Source organism: Podarcis liolepis (genome assembly GCF_965112155.1).
Source record: "Podarcis liolepis genome assembly, chromosome: 3".
Classification (NCBI taxonomy): Eukaryota; Metazoa; Chordata; class Lepidosauria; order Squamata; family Lacertidae; genus Podarcis; species Podarcis liolepis.
The window spans coordinates 89,730,566-89,755,100 of record NC_139557.1 but is presented as its reverse complement, the minus strand read 5'-3'; the positions used below and the strand labels follow the sequence as shown (position 1 = coordinate 89,755,100).

The 24,535-nt window shown below is 41.4% G+C and overlaps 1 protein-coding gene across 1 annotated transcript in view; it reads right to left on the bottom strand.

Annotated features, from left to right (window-relative positions):
- Positions 1-24,535, bottom strand: part of BABAM2 (BRISC and BRCA1 A complex member 2) — a 134,848-nt gene that overhangs the window by 28,957 nt on the left and 81,356 nt on the right. Inside the window, exons 8-10 of the mRNA XM_083497233.1 lie at positions 19,567-19,666; positions 15,627-15,697; positions 13,989-14,071 (exon numbers count right to left, since the gene is read on the bottom strand). Coding sequence (XP_083353359.1) covers positions 13,989-14,071; positions 15,627-15,697; positions 19,567-19,666 — 254 coding nt within the window. The remainder of the gene's footprint in view (positions 1-13,988; positions 14,072-15,626; positions 15,698-19,566; positions 19,667-24,535) is intronic.

Here is a 24,535-nt window from a genome sequence, read left to right as displayed (position 1 = left end):
TTTGCACAACTTGTGTTGTTAAACAGTGATATCTAGTCAGGAAGGTATAATTCTGTCGCCATGCTAAAAATAAAAAGGAAAAATGTGTCAGTGGAAGACATGAGATTTATTTGACCCCAAGAATAGAAGTGCTTTTTGAGGAATATTTCCACGAAGTCTATTACAAGCCACAAAGCTTCACAATAATTAATTTTAAGGAACCTCCAGCCCATGGATCTAATTAGGCCTGCCAGGCCTCTTCATTTAAGCTAGCTCGGCCAAAAGGGGCTTCTGAAGTACCAATCAGCAGATTCTTCTGAAGTCCTAATGATCAGTTGATTTATAGAGCTAAAGAAGTGCTTCACACTTGGCTTCTGAAGCACCGAAGATCAGCTGACTCAAAATAACAATGCAATGAACTGAAGTTCCACTGATGAGATGGTTGTTGGTGCTGCAAAGTGCTGTCCATCTCTCAAATTTGGCCAATGGGTGGTGGTGGGTGGGGGGGGGGGGAGATAAGAAGCAACCTGTTGGTCAGATTCAGTTCCCTTTGCACAGCTTCTAGTGTTCTCTGATGTCAAATATGAGGTGCAGAGGGGCCCATGTGTCATCAAATGCTTTGTTGACTGGCACTACTGGAACTGAAGTGCTGATCAGTTGACTGGCGCCTAAGGCAGGCTCCGCAGAAAAACACATTCTTTGTCCATACAGCTTGATGCCAAACTGCAGGGGCAAAGGAAAACAGCTCATTTGATGTTATGATGAAATCAGGCAACTGACAAGTGGCCCACAGGCGTAGGGGGACATGCCCACCAGTTCAAAATGGCAACAACTCTTGCTGCTGCAGTTTTTTTTTTTTTCTTTTATAAGAGTGTGGTACAAAAATTAAAATTCTTGCCAGCAGTATTGAACAAAAGTAGCTAGACTCAAATCCAATACTTTTTGCCTTACAGAGAGGACCACAGCGTCAAAAGATGAGTATTTCAAATTTCTCACTCTGGTATATTGCAGCTTCTTAAATTAATTAGCTATAGAATAAGGGTGAGGAAAAAATTTGGCCTACCCTGCAGGCGAACTTTCACAGATGGGTGAAACAACCCCCCTGTCAATCAAATGGTGCCATTATTGAGACCACATGATTAACAGGTGGGTTGTCTCATGCATGTGTCAAAACCCTATATTCAGGGCTCCCAAGTGTCTGACACCCAAATAGCTGTTAGGTGCTTGGGAACTGTAGCATAAGGGGCATTGCTGGCCCAATGCTCTGCAGCAGGCTAGCAAAGCACTTCTTGTTCCCATCTCCATCAACTGATGGAGTGGGGGAGAAGCTGGCATTTTGAAAGCATCTGCTGCGAGACCAAAAAGTCCCTCTCTCAGCCAATACCTGCAAAAAAATGAGACTGCTTGCTTTGACTGGGTGGGACAGGTTTGGCTATGCATGGAACAGGTATGCCTAGCCAATTGAGCATGATTTATCCTTGGTACGCATGCAGCCAGCACACAAAGGAACCCCCCCTCCCCCCCATAAGCTGATGTCACAAGTGATGCCAGCTGATTGACATGTGAGGAGGAGTTGGAGAAAACGGTCTTGCATGCCAAATTGCACACCCTAGCTGGCCAACAATGGCCCATAGGCTGGAGTTTTCCCACTCCTGCTACAAAAGTATTGTGCAAATCTTACTCCACTAGGGATGACTGGTCAGGGGCTAAAAATCGTGTGTTACAAATACAGGCAATGGCTTCTTGGTTCAGGTCAAAAGCCAGCATAGCCCTTCATTCTATTTCCAACACCAAACAGCAAGATTCCTATGGCAAGCTCACAAGAAGGGAATGACAGAAATAGAGCTCTGTGTTTGCATACCCAAAGAGCTGATACTCGGGGGCATGCTACTTTTGAACATGCAAGTTCCATTTAGCCGTTCTGTTTAAAAGCTGCCAAGATGTTAGGCTGCGATTCTTTGGTCACGTACAACTTCTGCTGCACATAAACAATATTTGAGAAATTTGATCTTTATGAATCACAACATGAACTGAGCCGACCCTCATCTTGCCAACTAATATGCGGATCAAAATGTACATGCGGAAATAGGGCAGAGCGGGATTATGAAAATTATTACTACTTATTAAATTTGCACGCCACCCTTCACCCAAAGATCACAAGGTGGTTCACAAATGAAAATGAAAGGGAAATGGACCAGAAAGCTCATGTGAAACCCACGCAAGTTAGCTGTTATTCCTACTACTGGGGAAGTTCCATAACTAATTGAGAGACAAGAGATTGCTGACCCAGGCGTTGCCCATTTCTAATGCTGGCCTTGCAAAGCTTCGGAGAAGAGGCGTTACCCCTCTCTGATGCTGGTCTGGCAGCTCCACCCCCCCCCCATCAAGCCTGACCCAGGAGCGGAAGCAGGGGGCTCTGGTGGCACTCATCCACCCAGCCCAGTGCAAGCATGCACCTCTGGAGGTAATCGCAGATGCTAAGCCCCTGACCACAGCCACCATGACTAGTAGTCACTGATAGCCATGAATTTGTCTAATTCTCTTTTAAAGCCATCCAAGTTGATGGCCATCACTGCTTTCTAAGAGAGCAACTTAACTCTCTTTTAAAGAGTTTCAATGATTGTAGGCAGCAAGCAAGACTCCACCCTAGGTTTTACTCCATTATATTTTATCACATTGGTATGTGACACAGCTATGCATTTAAGACAATGACTATTTTGAAGCCCGCAAGACCTTATTAGGTTTCCCATGATATTCTGCCAACAAACAACAGCTTCCTGGCACTTCATCTAGTTATCTGTTCCTAGTTATTCATTGATCTACTCTGAATTATTCCTTTAGGGTTCAGAATTTTAGGAGCTTGCTTAGTACGCTATGAATCAGGTGGGACACCAAGAAAGTCAGTCAGTGAGGCATACACTGATGCAGATAGCTCTAAGGAATGCTCCATATTGACATTGCTTTGCTTGAAGCTAACCTACCGTATTGTTTGCTCTATAAGACTCACTTTTTCCCTCCTAAAAAGTAAGGGGAAATGTGTGTGCGTCTTATGGAGCGAATGCAGGCTGCGCAGCTATCCCAGAAGCCAGAACAGCAAGAGGGATTGCTGCTTTCACTGCGCAGCGATCCCTCTTGCTGTTCTGGCTTCTGAGATTCAGAATATTTTTTTTCTTGTTTTCCTCCTCCAAAAACTAGGTGCGTCTTGTGGTCTGGTGCGTCTTATAGAGCGAAAAATACGGTAGAACTGCATGACAGAAGAAGCAGTGTGAATGTTACAAAAAAGACAGAAACAACAAAAAATGTTTGCATTGCAAACTCTGTGGTATGTTGCAGCCAAGCAAACAAAGCCGAAAGAAAGGAAGCAGAGAAATATAGGGGTCCAGTGTGTTAATAATTGTCTAACTGTAGGTGACCCGGCAATGCATTGCTTTCTATTACAATAGCTCTATTCATATTTTCAACCTCCTTCTATACACTGGGCTTGTTTCCCACGTTTATAAATCCTAAGCGAAAGATAAAGTAACTTCATTAAAGGTAAACATATAGTAAGAACATAAAAAAATACAGTTTGGCTTTATCTTTCTACTAAACCTATATTTGACTAAGACCCTCCCAGTAGATTAGTTACCTATTAATTCATAAATAAATTGCTGTACGGCAAACAAACACCCTTGACAGTTCAACATATAGCAAATGAGTTCAATTCACTTTTGTGGTATAGAAAGAGGTTGGTGGCTCAGTTCTACAAATGATTATTTGGAATGAAGTTTTACTGAGTTCAGTAGGACTTGCTTATCACAAAGGGTACTTAGAAAGGTACCCTTAAGAATGCCTAATGGAGTACAGCTATCATAAAAGTACATTCAAGTATATTATAACATTTACCCCTTGTTTTGAAGAAACAAACTGTTGGCTAAATCTGTGCTGGGTCCAGAAGTTAAAATGCCTGGAACTTTAATTATCACCATCTAGTGATCCCTATACATGTTTTGAAGAACACAACAAGACCTGGTATTGTTATACTTCCTCTGATGTACAGAAGCCTTTATATTTAAATATCATACTTTTAATTCTGACTTTTAAACATTTAATTACTATGACACCAGATGCTATGGAACATGACTTCAGAAAGATGGAGCACACAAAAAGACACTTGAGAATCTCTGCCCTACAAAGGAACACAGGAAGTTGCTTTGCACCAAGTTGGACCATTGGTCCATAAGGCTCAGTACTGTCTGCAGTGACTGGCAGGGGAAACTGGCAAGGTTTCAGAAAGATTCCCAGCCCCACCTGGAAATGCCAGCGATTAAACCAGAGATCTTCTGCATACAAAGCAGATGTTCTGCCACTGAGCTATGGCCTGCACATTCTGCCCTATGGCACAGGGCTAAATAACAGAAGAAAGAATAATAGTCAAGAATTCCCTTACAAAAAAATTAAGTGTATTCATTCATTACATCCATACCATGAGCACCTGTTCAGCAGCCGCTACTAACAACACTCTAGATTTTAATTTTTTTAATCAAAGCTCTCTCTTTAATTGGGAAAGAAGTCAACATTTCCCAAGAATCAGTATGCAACAGCCCAATGCCAAGTGCTGGATCCTGGTTCTGTTTGAAACACAGCAGGCCCTGGTTGGGAGCAGAGGCTGGGTGATCTGTGGATCATCATTGTGGCTTTCTCTGTGCAATCAACAAGGTAAGTGAGCCTCTGGCAGAAGATGTTGCCACGGACCCCCAGGTGTGTTCTGTGGACCCCCAGGGGTCCCCTGACCCTGAATTGGGAACCACAGATCTATGCCATGGGAAGTTGCCTGAAAAAAGGAGTTAACCTTTTTAATGGCATCTGAAGTGCCATTTTTTGGCTTTGCATTATTTACTTTGAAAACTTCAGCTGACTCAAGTAACATCTGGAACAGCGTTTCATAGTTGGCAAAGCTCCTACAATCCTTCTGTATTCCTTAGTTACTTACTTTCCATGAAAAGCCATAAGAAAAATTGGACTAGTGAAATTTAATATACTTGTATATGTGAATCAAGGACAGGATGAGCAAGAATCAATATTTCTCAATAAACTGTCCTCTCTTCATCCATATATAGTAGCCTTCTTGAGTCTGTAACACTATAAACTCATATTTAATTTTAAAGGAAAAAAGGGAATCAGGAACAACATTCCATTAAGGCTAACTGGGGAATATAGGTCAGCCAAATATAATTACCTGGATTGGAATTTGGCCAGTACTTCAGGGCTCACATGTTATTGACAGAAGAAACATGTTAATATTTTTAAATGAACACTGACAAAGATGAAGCTGAATCTAGTGTATTTAGATATAATTAACAGCTGTATGTTGTGCTTTACCTGCTCCTGTATTTCCTATTCTAATTAAGGTTTCAACAATTTCTGTACCTCATTTTTCTGTATGCAGAACAAAAAGCTAGCAAAGGAAACTCATTCACTGTGCATCTTGACATTAAGAAAGATGATCTATTGCTCGGTAACTCCCCCCCATCATAGAATCAGAAAATTGGAAGGGACCCCAAGGGCTATCTAGTCCAACCCCCTGCGATGCAGGAATCTCAATTAAAGCTTCCATGACAGATGGTCACCCAACCTCTGCTGAAAAACCTCTAAGAAAGGAGAGGCCACACTCTCCTGAGGGAGACAGTGTTGTACAGGTCTTACGGTCAGAAAGTTCTTCCTGGTGTTAAGTTGGAGTCTCCTTTCTTTCAGGTCCTACCCTCCAGAGCAGGAGAAAACAAGCATACTCCCTCTTCCATGTGACAGCCCTTAAGATATCTAAACATGACTATCATATCTCTTCCCAGTCTCCTCTTTTCCAGGTAAAACATACCCAGCTCCTTCAACCATTCCTCATAAGGCTGTCGGATTCTCTAGCCTTTATCAGAGGTAACTGGCCACTTTCCCGGCACTCGGCTTGAGATCCTTGTTGACCTCCCCGTCTGCGTGAGAGGGACACACACCACTCCTCCCCTCCTCCCTGCTTCCCCAGGGAGGGGAAAGAGACAGACAGAAATCTATTTACATGTCTTTATTTCTGTCATTGCAGCAGTACAGAGAAACACGTCTGCACTCTCCAGTCTCCAACAGTAGAGAGGTTAACTCCACCCCTGTACTTCCAGTACAGGTCAGATGACACTCTGAGCTAATATCCGGTGCTCAGAACAGTGTATAGACTGCCCCTTCGTTCCCATGGTACAGTCCCAAACATCAACATCCTGTTTTGCATTCCAGACACCTGCAGCTCGCTCTCGCATTGCTGCTTTTTCCTGACAAAGGCTTGGTTTCCAGACCCTTGATGATCTTGGTTGCCTTTCTCTGCACACGCTCCAGCTGATCAGCATCCTTTTTTAAATTGTGGCACTCAGAACTGGACACATGCAATGTCAAATACAAAAGTCCAAATATGCCAATCAATTTGGACTTTTGTATTAAATATCAAGATCAATTTAGACTTTTAGGTCATGTGAATGCTGATGCATACCCAGTGGGCACATGAGCACTGGAAATTCATCATCACAAAACCCTCACTCCAAATTGATAGCACTGAAATGGATCCCCAGGTTGACCTTTCTTTGCAAGAAGCTACAATGGTAGGAATACACTGTATTGAGATATAGGCATGCTTGAGCTCCAGGTAGGCAGGGGCCCTGCCTCTCCACATGGAGACAGACCAGCCCAAGCAGGGAACATGGAGTATAATTCTGTTCCCTCCAAGCCTGACCAAGCTGCTGCTCACTTTCTTGTTTTTGTAGAGTTTGGACACATCAGAGTTGCAGGCAGCTGGCAGAAACTCTAAGCACTCACTGCCTAAAGTAATTTCCCCCCCCCATGAGCAGCAGCCACCCCCAGGAACTATTTGTTCTATACTTGCCTAGATATATGCTGTTCCTCAGAGGACAGATAAGAAGTGATTTTTGCAGATTGCTGGGAGAGGGAGGAAATCAACCCATTCTGCCCAAGCTGACCCTGAATTAGGATAAATAAGCAGCAACGCAAACTCACTTTTTGGGGGGATGGGAAGAATACACATTAAATTGTCAGGAGGCTTCCCCCCCCCCCCACAGATAAGATAGGGACCAGAGGTTATACAGCCACTGCCATTTTTGCTTTGTGGGGAAGATCAGCTCCACCTCTTTAGTGCTGAGCTCCACTCTACCCCACTGCATGGACTCTCAGAAAAAGGTTCCAGGTTGTAGGTTGGGGTTTGAGGTGGGTCCCACCTCATCAAGTACTGATCTAGTACACTGCATGTGTCAGTGCAGAGCTTCTCCATGCTTTGTTTAGTCATTTACCGTAACCTTAACAGTATTAAATTTAATACTGCTTCAGAGATGTTTCTGGAAGCAGCTTTCAGTGTGACTCAAAAGCTTGCTTCCCATATTTTATATATGTCTTACATACATACAGTGGAACCTCGGGTTGCGAATGTGATCCGTGTGAGAGGCACATTTGCAACCCGCAGCGTTCGCAACCCGCAATGCTGCATCTGCGCACGCACATGACACACTTCTACGCATGTGCGAGCGCCAAAACCCAGAAGTAACCCGTTCCGGTACTTCTGGGTTTAGCGCAGTCCGCAACCTGAAAACATGCAACCCACAGCGTTCGCAACCCAAGGTATGACTGTACATCATTTTATTTGTATGTCGCCTTTCCACAGTTAAACCCATGCTCAAGGCGACTTACAACAAGAAAAAATGACATTACAGACACCACAAAAGCAGCCATAAGCCATAATTAAACACATAAAAAGTACACAACCAAATTAATAACTTCCACATATATTATAAAATCTAAAAATAAAGATGCAGAAAGCTAATATCAACAACAGCAACAAAAATCCCTAAACAATGCTCCAAGCCCAAGAGCCTGTTCAGCCACCTCAGCTTTTGTAGCTGGAGTCAGTCAGGGCCCCTCCCTCGCAGGCCAGGTGGAAAAGGGCCTGCAAGGCAGGGAGCAGGTCTTCCAGGACTGACAGCCAAGCTGGTTTAAGTAGTATTTGAATAAATTTAAAGTATTTCTTCACTTATTTTGAGATGGCTAATGCAGAGTTGGCTAAACCCTGTGTTGCTCTGAATATTCAAACCCCACCGAACATCGTGGAACTTACTTCTGAGTAAATATGGCACAGGACTATCAGCAAGCAAGCAAGAAAAAACTTACTCTGAAATGTAGCCACAGTAGAAAATTCTTTACTACTACACAACAGTCTCAGTAACTAGCCTGAACAAGACACCCGAGAGTGCACTAAAAGGAACAATCCACTTTATCCTCTAATAAGGACCTTGGAAGTTTACTGAGTATGAGATACAGGCCTAGTCGTAATGGCTTCTACTTTATCTTCCTTTAGTTCTCAAGGCCTTTCTCCTAGTTCCCAGTTCTTAGCTTTGTTTCTGCTGCATGAGTTGCTATAGCAACCCCTCCTAACAGTGATTACACTGGCACAAATACGTATTTCACTACAGAGTATTAATTATGCCAACACGAGCCATTTACAAACCCACATTGAAGCCCAAAAGGACACACAGCACCAGTTATGAAAGTTTGTATTTTTCATCTTTTCACAGAACACAGTGTCTCTCGGTGATGAAACAGGACTGTTCTATTGTTGGTGGAACTACAATCGTGGGATGGTAGATGAGTACTGAGAAGCCTGCTAAGGAACAAGGAGGATGGAGGCTTATTGCCTTCAAATCCAGGTGTGGAAGACTGCTGTAGTTTGGCTGTGGAGCTGGCAATAGGGAAGTAATTTAAAATTTACCGCAGAAGCCCATTATATCAGGACAGTCCGTAGACGGCCAGACTCAAATGACAAAACAGAGATAGATACTTAACAGTTCCAAGACTTCCTTCCTTCCTTCCTTCCTTCCTTCCTTCCTTCCTTCCTTCCTTCCTTCGGTCTGTAGTTCTGTTGTAGGTCACCTCAGAACATTTTAAACATTTTAAAATAAAATAAAATGCAAGGAAGCGAGAAAAGGAAGGCTTCTGGAATATTTTAGGCAGTTACTGGCATTGCGGGCTTAAGACACTGGGTGTCTGAAGCAGTCCAAAGATGTCTCAGTTGGGGAAAGAGTGAGATAGGGAAGACAAATGTTCCAGACAACACACTGTTGCTTAAACTGCAGTGAGTACACATAGTTTGGATTTTGGAGGACAAGAACGGAGGAGGCAATGACAATGAAAAAATAGCACTACAGCAGAAGCCATAGAGCCATTTACTGCTTTCTGCTGCTTTGCCATTTGAGACTGACAAGTCTTCCCCCTATGTCTCTTGCAACAGTTACGTAGTTCAGAAGGCTCCTTTCATAAATAAAGAAAATCAGAATATGATTCACTATACTATCATACTGCACAACCTTATTTCTTTTACAACACAAAATCCAACCAAGTATTTGGGCAACACTTTGAGTAATAGGCTGCTAACTGCTTCTGCTAACACAAGAATTTCTGCTTGTTTAATGGAACTTTTCCTATCTTTCTCCCCTTACAGCCTCCCCAACTGTGTTCCGGAGGGTTGGGAAAACCCCCAAAGATTTTAGGTGGTGCACCAAAAGTCTGTGCACTAGTGGAAGCAGTTCACTGGAAATGCCCAACAATATTAGATAGCACTTTCCTCACCTCTCAGAGCATTTACTCATCATGATTTCCCAGGATTCCAACACTTGAGCAAAGTTTCTAAGTAAGATACTGGACTCGAACACTGGACTCGAACACTGGGCCAGTCATGCAAGAAGGTCCCAGGTTCATCCCAGGCATCTCCAGGTAAGATTGGCTCCTGCCTGAAGCCCTGGAAAGCCTCTGTTATCGTCAGTGTAGATAATGCTAAGCTACATAGACCTATATAGTCTAAGTCAGAATAAGTCAGATTTCTAGGTTCCTATGTTGCTAAGACTCTTTTCTCTGGGGACAACTCCAGTCTGGATGTAAACTTACTCTTCTTCCAAGTAATTGACCTACCAAATGCAGTATTAATTTGCTTTTCAGAGGAAACCTAAAATAATACATTCATATTTGTGTCTAAGGAACTCAGGCAATAGTTACAGCTTCTGAACAAATGTGCCTAAGTGCCATTTTCGCTCGCCCCCCTAGTTGTGTGGCATGAAGGAAGCTACTGTGAAAATAATTGTCATTCAATCCATTTGTTAAAGTGCTTTCCATTTTCATTTGAGAGCAGATGAAGCAATAGCAATATAAAAAACGTTACGTGTCCATCACAATACTAATTACAGAAATGTTGATGTTTGTGCCCATCTTTACAAGAATCTTTGCCTTCAATATATCATCAAGATAAAATATTTCAACAAAATATCATAATAAAAAGGCTTAATTGTTTATTGTAAGCTATCTGCAGTTTCCTTTTATTCAACAGGCTGATAGCAACCACTTAAGTAATTCGCAGTCAAAGAAACTGTTCTTTGAGGGGTGCTGTCATTAAAAAGTAGCAGTGTTCATATCGTAACTTTTTGGTAGAGCTATTAAAAAGGTTCAGCTCACCAATAGCTGAACTAAAATTAACATTCTGAAATCTGACAAAACCTCCAAAGAACTCTATACACAAGGGCATATTTTCAGTCTTCAGGAACAAAAGTCAAACCCATTCATTAAAATATCCACCACTAAATGTAACAGAACTTGAGTACTGTACAGCCAAAAAAATTAGGTTCTTTAACATACCCGACTCAATCTTTTTAATTTTAAACATAAATTAAAAATGATAGAGTAGTGAAAACACCTCTTTGTTCACAGAATCTAAATAGCAGAATCAATGCCTCCCTATCTTCTTTTTGATCTGACAATTACATGCTCTACCCACATTTTAAAGACTTGCCAGACTCTTAGCAGATTTCACTTGCTCCACTCATTCCCCACCCTCACTTTGAAATTCTTTCTTTTAAATAGACACTATGCACACATTTACACACAAACTATTTTAATAGTCTTAAAAAGCAGAGACATCACCTTGCCAACAAAGGTCCATATCGTTAAAGCCATGGTTTTCCCTGTAGTGATGTATGGAAGTGAGAGCTGGACCATAAAGAAGGCTGATCGCCAAAGAATTGATGCTTTTGAATTATGGTGCTGGAGGAGACTCTTGAGAGTCCCATGGACTGCAAGAAGATCAAACGCATCAATTCTTAAGGAAATTAGCCCTGAGTGCTCACTGGAAGGTCAGATCGTGAAGCTGAGGCTCCAATACTTTGGCCACCTCATGAGAAGAGAAGACTCCCTGGAAAAGACCCTGATGCTGGGAAAGATTGAGGGCACAAGGAGAAGGGGACGACACAGGACGAGATGGTTGGACAGTGTTCTCGAAGCTACAAACATGAGTCTGACCAAACTGCAGGAGACAGTGGAAGAGAGAAGTGCCTGGTCCATGGGGTCACGAAGAGTCGGACACGACCAAACGACTAAAGAACAACAACATTTTAATATAAATAATTTCAGATTTGAAAACTGAAATGTTTCCCTGGAAAACTATGTTTTGGTTGACAAGAGATTTCTTAAAACCTGGGAAGCTCAGAGGAAAAGTTCAGTTTTGCCTTAAAAGAACACAGAGGTGGATCACAATCATGTCCATTGGGCTATATCTGACTAAGCCAAACTAAGAATTGACCCACTGAAATCAATGGTTTTAAGTTGGTCCCAACTAACTTGATTTTAGTAGGTCTACTCTGAGTATGACTTATCTGGAAACAATCCATTACAGGCAGCCCCCGATTTGCGTGGAGGCTGCCTTCTAGGTTATCTTCCGGTCACATGCATGCACAGTGAACCGTCAATTGGAAGCGTATAAATTGGTCATTGCCTGTACATACATTTTGTATCTTCCATAAACAAAAAATCGATAAATTCAATGTTTTTCTCCACAAATGTTGGTATCATTTCATGTATGAGTGGTTTCTTTGCACTATCTTTTAATACATGGAATGGTTTGCCCTGGGTTATTCATCAAAGCTAGTGATGCAACAACTTGCATGTGTAAGTTGCTGTGTGAGCTCTAAGGCTGTAGGATTAATTGATAGTGACAAGCTATTCAATTGTAATAATCTTTCTCAAGAGCTTTAAAATTAATTAAAATGGAAGCTCGAAAAATTATTTTACAGTGAAAACCTTTGGTTACTGAAGACTGAATTGACTTTGTGAAGCATGGCAATTTAAAATTTAACAAGAACATATTCCACATTCTTTCTGACTTCAAATATTTGAATTTTAAGTAAGCTTAAATTACAATCTATAGTTTTCTTAAAAATAAAAAATAATCAACCAAAAACCATGAACCAACCAACCATGTGGCTTGAGGAAAATGAATTAGCCCAAACAATCCTTCAAAACTGCTCCGTGCAAAAACAGAAGCTCAAATCAAATCAAACAACCTAAATCAAATCAAACAAGCAGTGCAGTGGCAAGTCTTGGTTTGCCATTTTATCCAGATGAAAAGAACTATGGTCTGTGCAAATCATAGTTTACTTCCTTTGTACAAAATAGCAAACTAGAAACGCAAGCTTTTAATCTCCCACAAGTAAAGAGGAAGATGGAGAATGCAAGACCAAGGCTGCCACTTGGTGATGTGATTCACGTGATGTAGTTTGTGGTTATGCCTGAATTGAATCACACTTTATCAAAGTAATGTAAATTTCTGTAGAATGAAATGCAACACCTGTAAGACATGGAATTAGGGTCATATGTTAAGTAGAAGAATCACAGAGGGGATAAAGACGTGCTTCATGTGGGGAACTCAATGAAAAGAACAAAAAATCCACCAAGTTGTGTAAAGAATCAGGAAGATCCCAACAAAAAGGAAAATGAAATTCAATGCAGATAAAGGAAAAATGATTCAAAATGGGGAAACAATAATCCTAAATGTACGATAATGGCTTCTTAATTGAGATCTTGTGGACACTGCTTGGTGAAAGTGTAATCTCAGTAAAGTTTACCACATGCACTGTACACAATTAACATAAGAAATTTTGCCAAATGATGGAGTGATTGCTAAGAGTACAAGGGGATTCAAAATGACTCTCAACTATGGAGAATAAAGGATATCAGCAATCTGTCCTTACATGTCTTTTAACCTTACCTTGCCATAGGACAAAATTCTGTTTTAAATTGAGGAAAATAAAATGCTGGAGAGATTTAAAAAATGGTGTCTCAGGTTAAGCTGCAACTTCACAGAAAATCATTGCAAAAGATGCATGGCAGCCAGGGGAAGATGGAGCACCCTCAGAGCCAACTTGGGAGTGGTGTTGCTGGGGCCACCAAAGAATAAAGGAAGCAGCAGTGTGAGAAAAGAGGATGGGAAGCAGGCAGGTGAAGAGGTAGGACAACTGCTGCAAGAAAACAAAGCTGCTTGCATAAAATACTTGCCCTTCTCATTACAACAGGTGACTAAATTGATAAAGGCTTGGATCTCAGATACACATATGCATGGTCCTACTGTATTGATCCCTTTCTACACCTCTGCGCTGGGTCTCTGTTAGCGTACTCACTGAGGTGAGTGGACAAACTCCAATGAATCATAGAATCATAGAACTGTTGAGTTGGAAGAGAGTCCAACCCCCTACAATGCTGGAATCTTTTGCCCACATGGAGCTCAAACCTGCAATCCTGAGCATCAGTCTCATGCTCTATCCTGGGCTATTTCAGCCATAAGTATCACTTGTTGGCCTTCTACTAACTGATGGGCTGTCAGAGTGGTACAATCTAATTTTTCTGCCTATGACTTTTAAGTGACTTTCTGTTGCATGTGACAGTTTAAATGTGCACACAGACAAATGAATGTTCCTAATCTGCATAAAACATTTCCCCTCCTTTTTTCAGACTGCAGGTGGGATTTTGCAAGTGTGAGGGCCATATCAAAAATGCATAAACATAGAGTAAAAATAGCCCAAACCTTTAAACTGTTCTTGTAATTGGTTTTTACCCTTTTGAATGTTTTTTATCTTTAAGAGGCTAGACATCTGTGCCCAAGGCAAACAGCTACTCACTGTGAACCAGGAAGCAGAAATCTTTCCACATCAGTAACAAGGTGAGTTTTGTGAAACCCTCCGCATCGTATTCTACCACGCCACTATAAAAAAGCATAGTTTTAACTATAAATATTGAAGCATAAAAATAGATTCGAATATGAGCACAAGTCAGACTGTAGGGAGCCATCTCTTCCTTCGAATACACATCTACAGGCATGGGCTTATTGCAAGGATATAATGCAGTTCCACCCTCTTTTGGCCAGGAACTAACAGTATCAAACAGTTACTCCCAATAGGACCATCAGTACCCCCCATCCAGCAGCTTTTTCCAGGTCCCTGGCTCTACACTGGTCTTAGAGAATTCCCTCTCACATTTTGCATCTACAGTTATGGCAGCTGCATGCATAGGGGGTTATTATAACATTCTATATTGATAGAAGTCCACCAGTAAGTACCCAGAGCTCCTTAACAAAAAGAATTGGGTGTTTGTGTGTGGAATAATACACTGAAGAATAAACATACATTTTTTAAAAAACAACAACATGCAGAATAAAAAAAAATCATAAGAAGCAGCAATTAAAGTCATTAAGAGAGGTGGCTGAATTAAAACTTGAAAGGCTGTTTGCATAAAAATATTGTGCTGCACCTAATGAAGCCATGTGTTAGATGAAAACACATCTGCTTGTGTGAAGTGGGGCAGCCAATTTTCAACAAGCCACCCAACTTACTGTCATCACCCCAAGTGTTCCTTTAAATCAGTGTTTCTCAAACTTGGGTCCCCAACTGTTGTTGGACTACAACTCCCATCATCCCTGGTCCTGCTAGCTAGGGATGATGGGAGTTGTAGTCCAACAACAACTGGGAACCCAGGTTTGGGAAACACTGCTTTACAAGCTTGCTCCTGAGGGCTGGGGGACTTTCTGGGAACTGTAAGGGATATATTATGGAGGGTAGGTAGGAAGAAGGCGGGGATCAATGAAAAACAAGTGCCTCACTTTGCACAAGTGATGGCGCAAAGTCATCATTGGATGCAACCTATTTTTAATTTTTGTGCAAAACTCGACAAAGTAGGTGTCAAGCAAATTCAATCAGGAATGACATTCCAAGGCGCTGGTCATGCCCTATCCAAAGTGCAGATCAGCCTGACAGAACTTACCATGGTGAATTGAATTGTGATGGGAAGAGAGAGAGGACTTAAAACTTTTGCCCCCGCAGGTGGCTGCTGCCATTGATCTCACCTTCAACAGCAGTGATGTTGGCTTTGATCCTATGCAGCTTTGTCACAAATGGAAGGGATTCTTTTGTTTAAGGAAAAACTTTCAAACCAAAGGAGGCTCCTGCCAGCAAAATGGTGGGCTGTGGAAAGGTGATTTCATAGACCATCCCTTCCTGTTGCAGCCCCATGTGCAACTACGCTCACTGGTCCAGAGAGTCCCCCGACCCACCACAGCAGATGGTGAGAAGAAAAATGTCCTAAGAGGTATTAACCAGGGCTACGATTCTCAACATACATTGTAAAATTAGGGTAAGTGAAAACTGGGAGCAGGCGCACACTTCTGACTTACAACTGCTAGGATCTGGTAGCGAGCTAGACAATAAAAAAACATTTTAATATGGTTCTGTTCACTTTTTAAAAAAGGACGTAGAAATACTTACGTTCCAAAATGACTAAGAAATGCCGCAATATACTCTCTTCTCTTATGGTAACCCTGAATAACATATTGTACCTTGAATAAAAAAGAAAGGAAGAAACCAGTAAAGACACAGTGAAGCTAAATAATGGTACAAACTGTTCATCTTAGGGCATTTTTCTAGGAAAATGTGCTGATTTCCTATTAATAACATAGCTTACAAATAGGTAGCCGTGTTGGTCTGCCATAGTCAAAATAAAAAAATTCCTTCCAGTAGCACCTTAAAGACCAACTAAGTTAGTTCTTGGTATGAGCTTTCGTGTGCATGCACACGAAAGCTCATACCAAGAACTAACTTAGTTGGTCTTTAAGGTGCTACTGGAAGGAATAGCTTACAAAGTTATGGATGCATATCCGGTGTGGCTGGTTAGTGGTATTACAAGTTTTTCTTTTCTTTCTTTCTTTCTTTCTTTCTTTCTTTCTTTCTTTCTTTCTTTTTACATCTCCTGTAGTTGTCTGGATTCTGCAGTATGGCAGATTGGTGGGGAATCAGCAAGTGGGTTGATAAAGTAAGAATGAGCTGCTGTTTGTTCAGTGATGTAGAGAAATGGGGATAATGAAAGGTGGTGACTGGGTTAAGTGACACAGTGCTAGGTTGACTACCATCCTTGGGGAAGCTGACAGTGACATGATAAGCCACTTCCGGGTATACTGTGATTTTGATATCTTATATTGTTTTGATGATAGATTTAATTAATTATATTTATTGTACTTCTACTTTATCTTTCTTATTAATGAGCTGTTCAATGCTTTGGGGGACTTTGGGCCAAGAAGCAGTATATACCATATTTTTTCGTGTATAAGACGCCCCCTATTTTGGGGGACCCCAAATTGAGAAAATGGGCATATGCGCTATCCGTGTATAAGACGCCTCCAGATTTGTAACCGTATTTTAAACTAAAAAAACCCTAGTCTTATACACGGAAAAGTATGGTACAGTGGTACCTCGGGTTAAGAATTTAATTCGTTTTGAAGGTCTGTTCTTAACCTGAAACTGTTCTTAACCTGAGGCACAACTTTAGCTAATGAGGCCTCCCGCTGCGCCACCGCCGCACGATTTCTGTTCTCATCCTGAAGCAAAGTTCTTAACCCGAGGTACTATTTCTGGGTTAGCGGAGTCTGTAACCTGAAGCGTCTGTAACCTGAGGTACCACTGTATATATAAGAGTTCTATATTAATACAGAGTTTAACAGAATGGGATTCAAGAATATCATTTTAATATTCATATTAGCAATAAGGATAGGTAAGATTAGACTCACATAAGAGTTACCTAATGTTTTTGGCACCTTAAAACCTAACAGATTTACTCATCCTGAACGTGCTATGTGACTCTGCTGTTTTTGCAATAACAGTGGCATGTTACGTCTCTGGAATGTCATGTATTTAAAAACCTGTATACTAGATACTAAAGAGTATCTATACCTAAAAGCAGTACCCTTAGATTTCCAGGCTGCTTTGTTATGCAAAAAAGGCAATTTTACATTTATTTCATATTCTTCAGATTTACTGTGCCAACATTTAATCCCTAAGTTTAGAAAATGTCAACTGCAATGCCAGTATAATATGAAAGTATATGACAAAATGTGAAATTATAAAAGTATTGTAGCTATGTTGTGCCTGTGCACAACACTCAAACAATTCTCCATTAATATCTTATAACAGCAACTTTCTATAGCTGCATTCTTACAGTAAAAAAATAAAATAAAGTATACACGTTGTTTATGTTGGCTGCGTTAATACTGGATTACCTTGGCTGGCAAACAGCTGTGCTAAATTACTTGAAATAACCATGATACAATCAGTGCTAAGAGCCATGTTACACCCTCTCAAAATAAAATAATTCTATTTATAAAATTGGATGTATTTCAGTTCATGAACAAATGCTTGTTTTGAAGGCTTTATGTGGGATCTAAAATGTTACTCTGGGAAAAGGAAAAAAACAGCTAATCTAGTTTAAGCAAGCTTGAAAAAAAGTTTAAAAACAGGCTTGTGCACTTGAAAAGTAAAACACACACACACACACACACACACACACAAAAAACACCAACTAACTTCAATAGAGAGCCACAACAAAAACAACTCTAAAGATAGATTTCTGCATAATTATAGAAATGCATTTTGAAAGAACGCTTCATAAAGTCATAATTTATAGGCTTCCTTTAGAAGGAAAGTTTAAATTGGAATAAAGGACAAATCTGGAATATTTGATAGCCAGATTGCTGAAAGCTCTGACCACAAGTTGTCTCAAAAGCTACTGAGGCTGAGATTCAGAATGCTATGCAAAGACTTTTCTGCTGTTCCATCTGGAGCATTCCCCCCCCCCCAAACTACCACTGAAGACTGGGAGAACCACCAGACAGGTATTTCATTAGGTAAAGGTAAAGGTAAAGGGACCCCTGACCATTAGGTCCAGTCGTGACCGACTCTGGGGTTGCGGCGTTCATCTTGCTTTATTGGCCGAGGGAGCTGGCGTACAGTTTCCGGGTCATGTGGCCAGCATGACTAAGCCGCTTCTGGCACTAGAAGGTAAAATCATCAGCCAATCAACACATGCATTTTAGAACTCTTTGGATCCTGGCCTACATGAAACTTCAAGTATATTCATCTCATATGCATGATTGCTATCTTTTCACATTGTTAAAGCACTACAACATATAACAGCAGCAAAAGGCAACAGTTCACGCCTTTTGGATGTGCTCGCAGAGAAAAATCCCAAAGGAGAACAGCATTTCCTTTAAGAGACAAAGCAGCCAAATTTTACAGTGGTAATCAGCATGTATGACTCTAGAAAGATGCATCTCCTTATAAGCTTCCCCACCCGGTGCACTTCAGATATTTGTAACTACAACTCTTATCCATCCCAGCCAGAACACGGCTGATAAGAGCTGGAGGCCAAACCATCTGGAAAACAGGTTGTGAAAAGCTTGTTTAAATACTTTTGTTGGGCACTGGCATTTGTTGTACAGCCTGACACCTTCCTTATCAGCATTGTTTTTTAAAGATTTTTTTTTAATCCATCAGATTCCAAGACTGTTCTTGGAAGGAACTAGCAGAATAGTTTGTCTTGCCTAAGTATGCTGCCATCTAGTCAGAAACTAATATACTCTGACTGGGATGTGAAACTTTAGGTCTGCTGAAGAACTCAGGAACACACAATCAGATTTTAACTCCCCCCCCCCAGGGAAGTATACCGTATTTTGCGCCCCATAGGACGCTCCGGCCCATAGGATGCACCTAGTTTTTTTGGGGGGAAATAAAGATGCGGGGCTGGAAGAACCAGGTCGGGGAACAGTGGGAAGGCACGCTCTGCCTCCCCGCTGTCCCCCGAGCTTGTGGGGCTGGCGATGGGGAGAAGTGCGCTGATCCTGGGACTGCAGGCGGCTCTGCGCCGCCATCCGGAGTGGGGCGGGACTTAGCGCCCCCCTCCCGATGGCCGCGCAGAGCTGTGCTGAGCCGGGGACTGCAGGCAGCTCTGCGCAACCCTCGGAGCCGGTCTCCCGAGGGTTGCGCAGAGCTTCCTGAAGCCTGGAGAGCGAGAGGGGTCGGTGCGCACCGACCCCTCTCGCTCTCCAGGCTTCAGCGAAAGCCTGCATTCGCCCCATAGGACGCACCCAGATTTCCCCTTCATTTTTGGAGGGGGAAAAGTGCGTCCTATAGGGCGAAAAATACGGTACTTCCTCACCTCCAAATGTCATATCTACCAATTTGAAAAGCACTTTGCCATGTAGCATGTACAGACGGACTCAAAAAGCTTGGGCCTGAAGCCCTATCAGATCACAGAGACTTAGGTTATGCTAACATTTCATAAAGGGTTCATAAAGGCTCTTCAGGGTTCCAGCCTTCATAATGGTAACATCTTTATAAAACATCTCAATAGGATAAAAGTAATTTTACAACAATTTACCTTGTTGGTTAGGAGTTGACATACTTGGGGTACGTAATCAATGAGGCAGCCTCCACCTGGAAAAGCAGGGATGTGAAGGGCAGAGGATCCTCCAAGAGCACTAAAAAGATGAGTTCATTGAACATATTACCTTTATTATTCTTAATCCTTTTTTCAAATCACGTTTTATGAACAAACAAGATCACAGTCATCCTATAATACAAAACATAATATAGGTATAACAGTAGCATTACTTGAGTCTCAGTAAAGTACAATAAGTTTATAAAATGGTGCATGGTATTAAGGAAGTGGGTAGAAAACAGTTTTTCTCCCTCTCTCATTATACCAGAACTTGCGGACATCCAATGAAGTTGAACGTTGGAAAGCTTCTTTAAGCAAATGTTACAGAAATTACCGGGGGGGGGGGACATCTTTAAAGTTAAATATTACAAATATTATGACTGAATGTATCCTTTCAACTTGACAGCTCAGGGAAGTTACCTAGCTTTAAAAATAATATAAAATCATCTCCTTTCCCAGTTTTCTCCATCCCAAAGCTATTTTCCCCTTGAAAAAGGACTCCAGGAAGTTCCCAGAGGTGACAATTGCTGGGCTCATTGTTAGCCAAAGGAAGCCAAATCTCATCACCTGACTCGCCTCAGGCTCCAGACATGCAAAGCAACTTCTATTGTACTTTTGGGTGGTGGGTACTTAAGACATATTTGTCTATGCTAATCTTATATCTGAGTCTTGCCCTGCCATGTCTGCTTATGCTAATCTTGTACCAAGGACTTGTCTGGGCATGTTTGCCAAGGTTAACCCCTCCCCTTTTGTGACATGTCAGTGATGTAGCAATGATGCTGTACGAACTGTATTCTGGGATATGGTGGGAAAGTTTTAAAAGTCTTTGTCACCCCATCCTCGGGGTTCAAATTTGCTCTTTGAACCTATTGCGCAATAAACTTTGGTCTACAGCTATTTGCTCCGGTTGGCTGGACTCCTTCCTTTATTCCGTAGGGACCCGCGGGCTCTGCCCGACGAGCTGGGTGACTGAGCAGCCTCACACCTAGATTTTCCCCTAACAGCAACACATAGTTAAACTATGGAAGTCTCTCCCAAGGGAAGCAGAGATAGCCGCCAACCTAGATAGCTTTAAAGGAGAATTAGGCAAATTCATGGAGGAGACAGCTATCGAAGGCTTCTAGCCATGATGTCTAAGCTCTGCCTCCACTGTTGAAGGCAGTAAAGCTTTCAGGTATGAGCTGCTGGAAATCACAGGAGGGGGAAGTACTCTAGTGTTCAGGTTCTGTTTGCTATTGGGAATTTCATTCCTCCGTGCTGCAGATGTGTGATTGCTGTTGTCACGTGTCTGTGTTTACATTCTGGTTTCCCACAGGCATCTGGTAGGCCAGTGTAAGAACAGGATGCTGGACTAGATAGGCCATGGCCTGATCCAGAGGCTCTTCTCATGTTTTTATATGTTTACATACAATATGGAGTCACTGCTAAAGCGTTGTTTTGGGTACGGGGGAGCCAGCCCCCAATCTATGCTCAGTAACAAAGAGCACTTACAGTGGTGCCCCGCAAGACGAATGCCTCGCAAGACGAAAAACTCGCTAGACGAAAGGGTTTTGCGGTTTTTGAGCTGCAAGACGAATTTCCCTATGGGCTTGCTTCACAAGACGAAAACGTCTTGCGTTTTTTGCAAATTTGTTTCCTTTTTCTTAACACCGTTAATACAGTTGCGACTTGACTTCGAGGAGCAACTCATAGAACGCTGTGTGGTAGCCTTTTTTGAGGTTTTTGGCGATTTTTGAAGCTTTTCCAAAACTTTTCCGACACTGTGCTTCGCAAGACGAAAAATTCGCTAGACGAAAAAACTCGCGGAACGAATTAATTTCATCTTGCGAGGCACCACTGTATTGACTTTGGACAAGTCTCTAAATGTCCTGTACACAGCTGCTGTGTGCAACCCTGTCTAGAAAAGGCTGTCTTTCAACCTTCTGGATTCAAGAACTTGGAACTTTTTGTACACTATATTTAGTAAACCAACGAACCAAATGAGAAGAGCAAAAGTGGCAGGCAAATAGTGGTTATAATTTATTAATCACTACTGTAAGCATCCTGGGCTCTCTATTTTTCAGGAAAATACACCTATTTGATATTTTATAGAAGGAAAAAAATGAACACATTTCTGCATACTTTAACTTTCTCAAGGACACAAGAACACTGGATTTATGGTTGTCTTGGGCAATTTGCAAAGGTTCCACTTAATACAATGGTTTTATGGTCATGAAATGTAAAAGGCGGTGTCTTGTCAACAGAATAAGACCTGTTTTGAAAGTTCTACAATTAATAGTTAACAGGAGAACGATTTCCCATGTGTTGAAGGGCAATGTTTCTTCATCACTTTTAAAACATGATGCAAATATCTGCAAGAACAAGGAAATAGCACCAACGCATCTAGAGGGAGTAAAGAAAAAGTTTAGATTGCATAAAGCACTAATGCTGATAAGGTCCTAGCTGTAGCAATGAACAGCATGTGGCATATTTGATCTCACTATTCTTAGCGCTAACTCCTGCAACACAAATTAGTGCTTGGGACTGGTAATGTTCTATCCAGGCAGGTTGAAAACAGGCTTCAAAGGGCAACACTTGAATAGCAGAAGGAGGAAATCAAGTCCCATTCCAAGTTGTCTGAAGACCTTTCAAGACTTATGTACGTAGTGTTTCCATAGCTGTCTAGTCCAGGAAGGAAGACATGAAATAAACCAAACTTCTCTAGTTTCCTTATCTCATTGGTTCTCTAGGCCAGGCGAAAGGAAGTACTTCCTTACGCAGCACATAGTTAAGCCAAGGAACTTGCCGCCACAACATTTAGTAATGACCACCAACATAGACAGTTTTAGAAGAGCATTAGACAAATTTATGGAGGAAAACGCTATCAGCAGCTAATAGTAAAGATTGCTTTGTACTACCCCCACCTCCAGTATCATACTACTCTGCTATGAACCTCCCCATTAACTGCCGTCATCTTCAAAGACCCCACTCAGGCTGCTGATGCCATCAGAAGTTGGATAATGGGAAAGGCTTTTCAGTGATGACACACAATTGGAACTTATTCCCAAACATGGCATCTCCTTTGTTATCTTTTAGGTGCCAGGTGAATTCCACCCTGCTCTCTGAAACTTTTAATGGTATTTAAGAGCCTTTTAACTACTCATTAAACCTTTTTTTAAAAAAACAAAACAAAACACTCTAGGAAGACATGGCATGGTCACTATGGGAAAGATTCTCCAAAACTGATCCCTTAAGTTGATCCTTAGACTGGGTAGACCCCAGCAAATTCTTGGACTTGGGGAAGGGGAGAGACACACAAAATCACTTAAGAGGCCAGATCAGGCCTGCAGCCCAGGGAGTTCATCACCCCTAGCCTGACTGCTAACTATAACCATAGACTAGACTAGAATTAGATCATATCAGAAGCAAGTAATAAATAAATTATCTCTGTTGCTTCACGGTTAATTCAGGATGTTTTACTTTCATATTGAATTCTTACATGATTTGTTTTGTTATGTTTCAAAACGCATCAATATGGCTTGCAAAAGCTAAAAGATGGAGTAAAATACCTAAATAAATGAATCAAGCATTGACTCAGTAACTTCTAATGCTTAAAAAAAATAAAATCTGAACAGTAAATATTTAACCCAATTTATGAGTCTGTCACTATGATTACTAGTTCTGTGCTATTTTAAGCAATCAAGTGACTGCACTATTTTCAGGAGGCTGGGAATGCTAAGCTTTTTAATAAACTATAACCGGAAATTCTTATTTTTTCCATCTACAATAAAATCAAGGGTGGTCTTATCAATGCAAACTAGACTCATGACTGCCTACAACCTCTATCAGGAGTATTTACAGCTATGTATATTTTAGAAACTCCTTCATGGATCACTGCCTTGTTGTGGTGAAGGGGCTTGAATAACTCAGCTATGAGCTATGCCGTGCAGGGCCACCTAAGACGGACAGGTCACAGCCGAGAATTGAGACTAAATGTGATCCACCTGGAGATGGAACTGGCAAACCACTCCAGTATTTTGCCAAGAAAACTCCACAGACATAAAAAGGAGAAGCTTTGAGAAGCAAGTGAGAGTTTCCAAGGCATGCTCTGGTTCATGGGGTCACGGAGAGCTGAACATGACTGAGATGACTAAACAACAAAAACATTTTAGAAAAGATGCAAAATCCCATCCTGACAGCATGAGCATGGGGTACTTCCATTCATAACCAAGGTTATGATGCATGCACATGAAAGTTCATACCAATAACAAACTTACCGGTAGTTGGTCTCTAAGGTGCTACTGGAAGGATTTTTTTTAATTTTGTTTCGACTACAGCAGACCAACATGCCATGCCTACCTGTAATTAATCTGAGGCAGCTTTTCAGCAAATTAAATGTTTTTAAATCATTGACTGAATTTATATACCAACTCTCCTCTGCGAGGAGCCCAAACTAACCTATTTAGATACTGCAACCCTAATGACGCACCACAAAAGACAGGAGGTAAGAAACAGCAGCTTTGATCAAACTGTCAACAAAATAAAATAATAAATTCATAGATGGGAGAAAACCAAAAAGGAATACAGACTAATGGGCATGTTCCTGGACAGATTAAACTGCCCATTCTAAATGAATAACCATGTCAAATGTCTGGCTAAGCAAGCAGCAAATTGTATTCTTTCTGGGCCATATCTTTCAGATCCATCAAAAGGACAACAATAGCCTGAAGTTAATTATTTAGCTTTCAGGAAAGAGGTCAAGGGAAATAGTCATCTGATTTTCATTATCTCAGTGAGGCTAGATTGAAGTGCCCAAAGTATGCCTTTCACAAACGAAACCAGCTTAAGAAAAGTGGTCTTTTCTTAAGAAATGTCAGTGATAGAAGAAATCATTCTTTAGGGGACACCATAATATACATGTCCACACTGC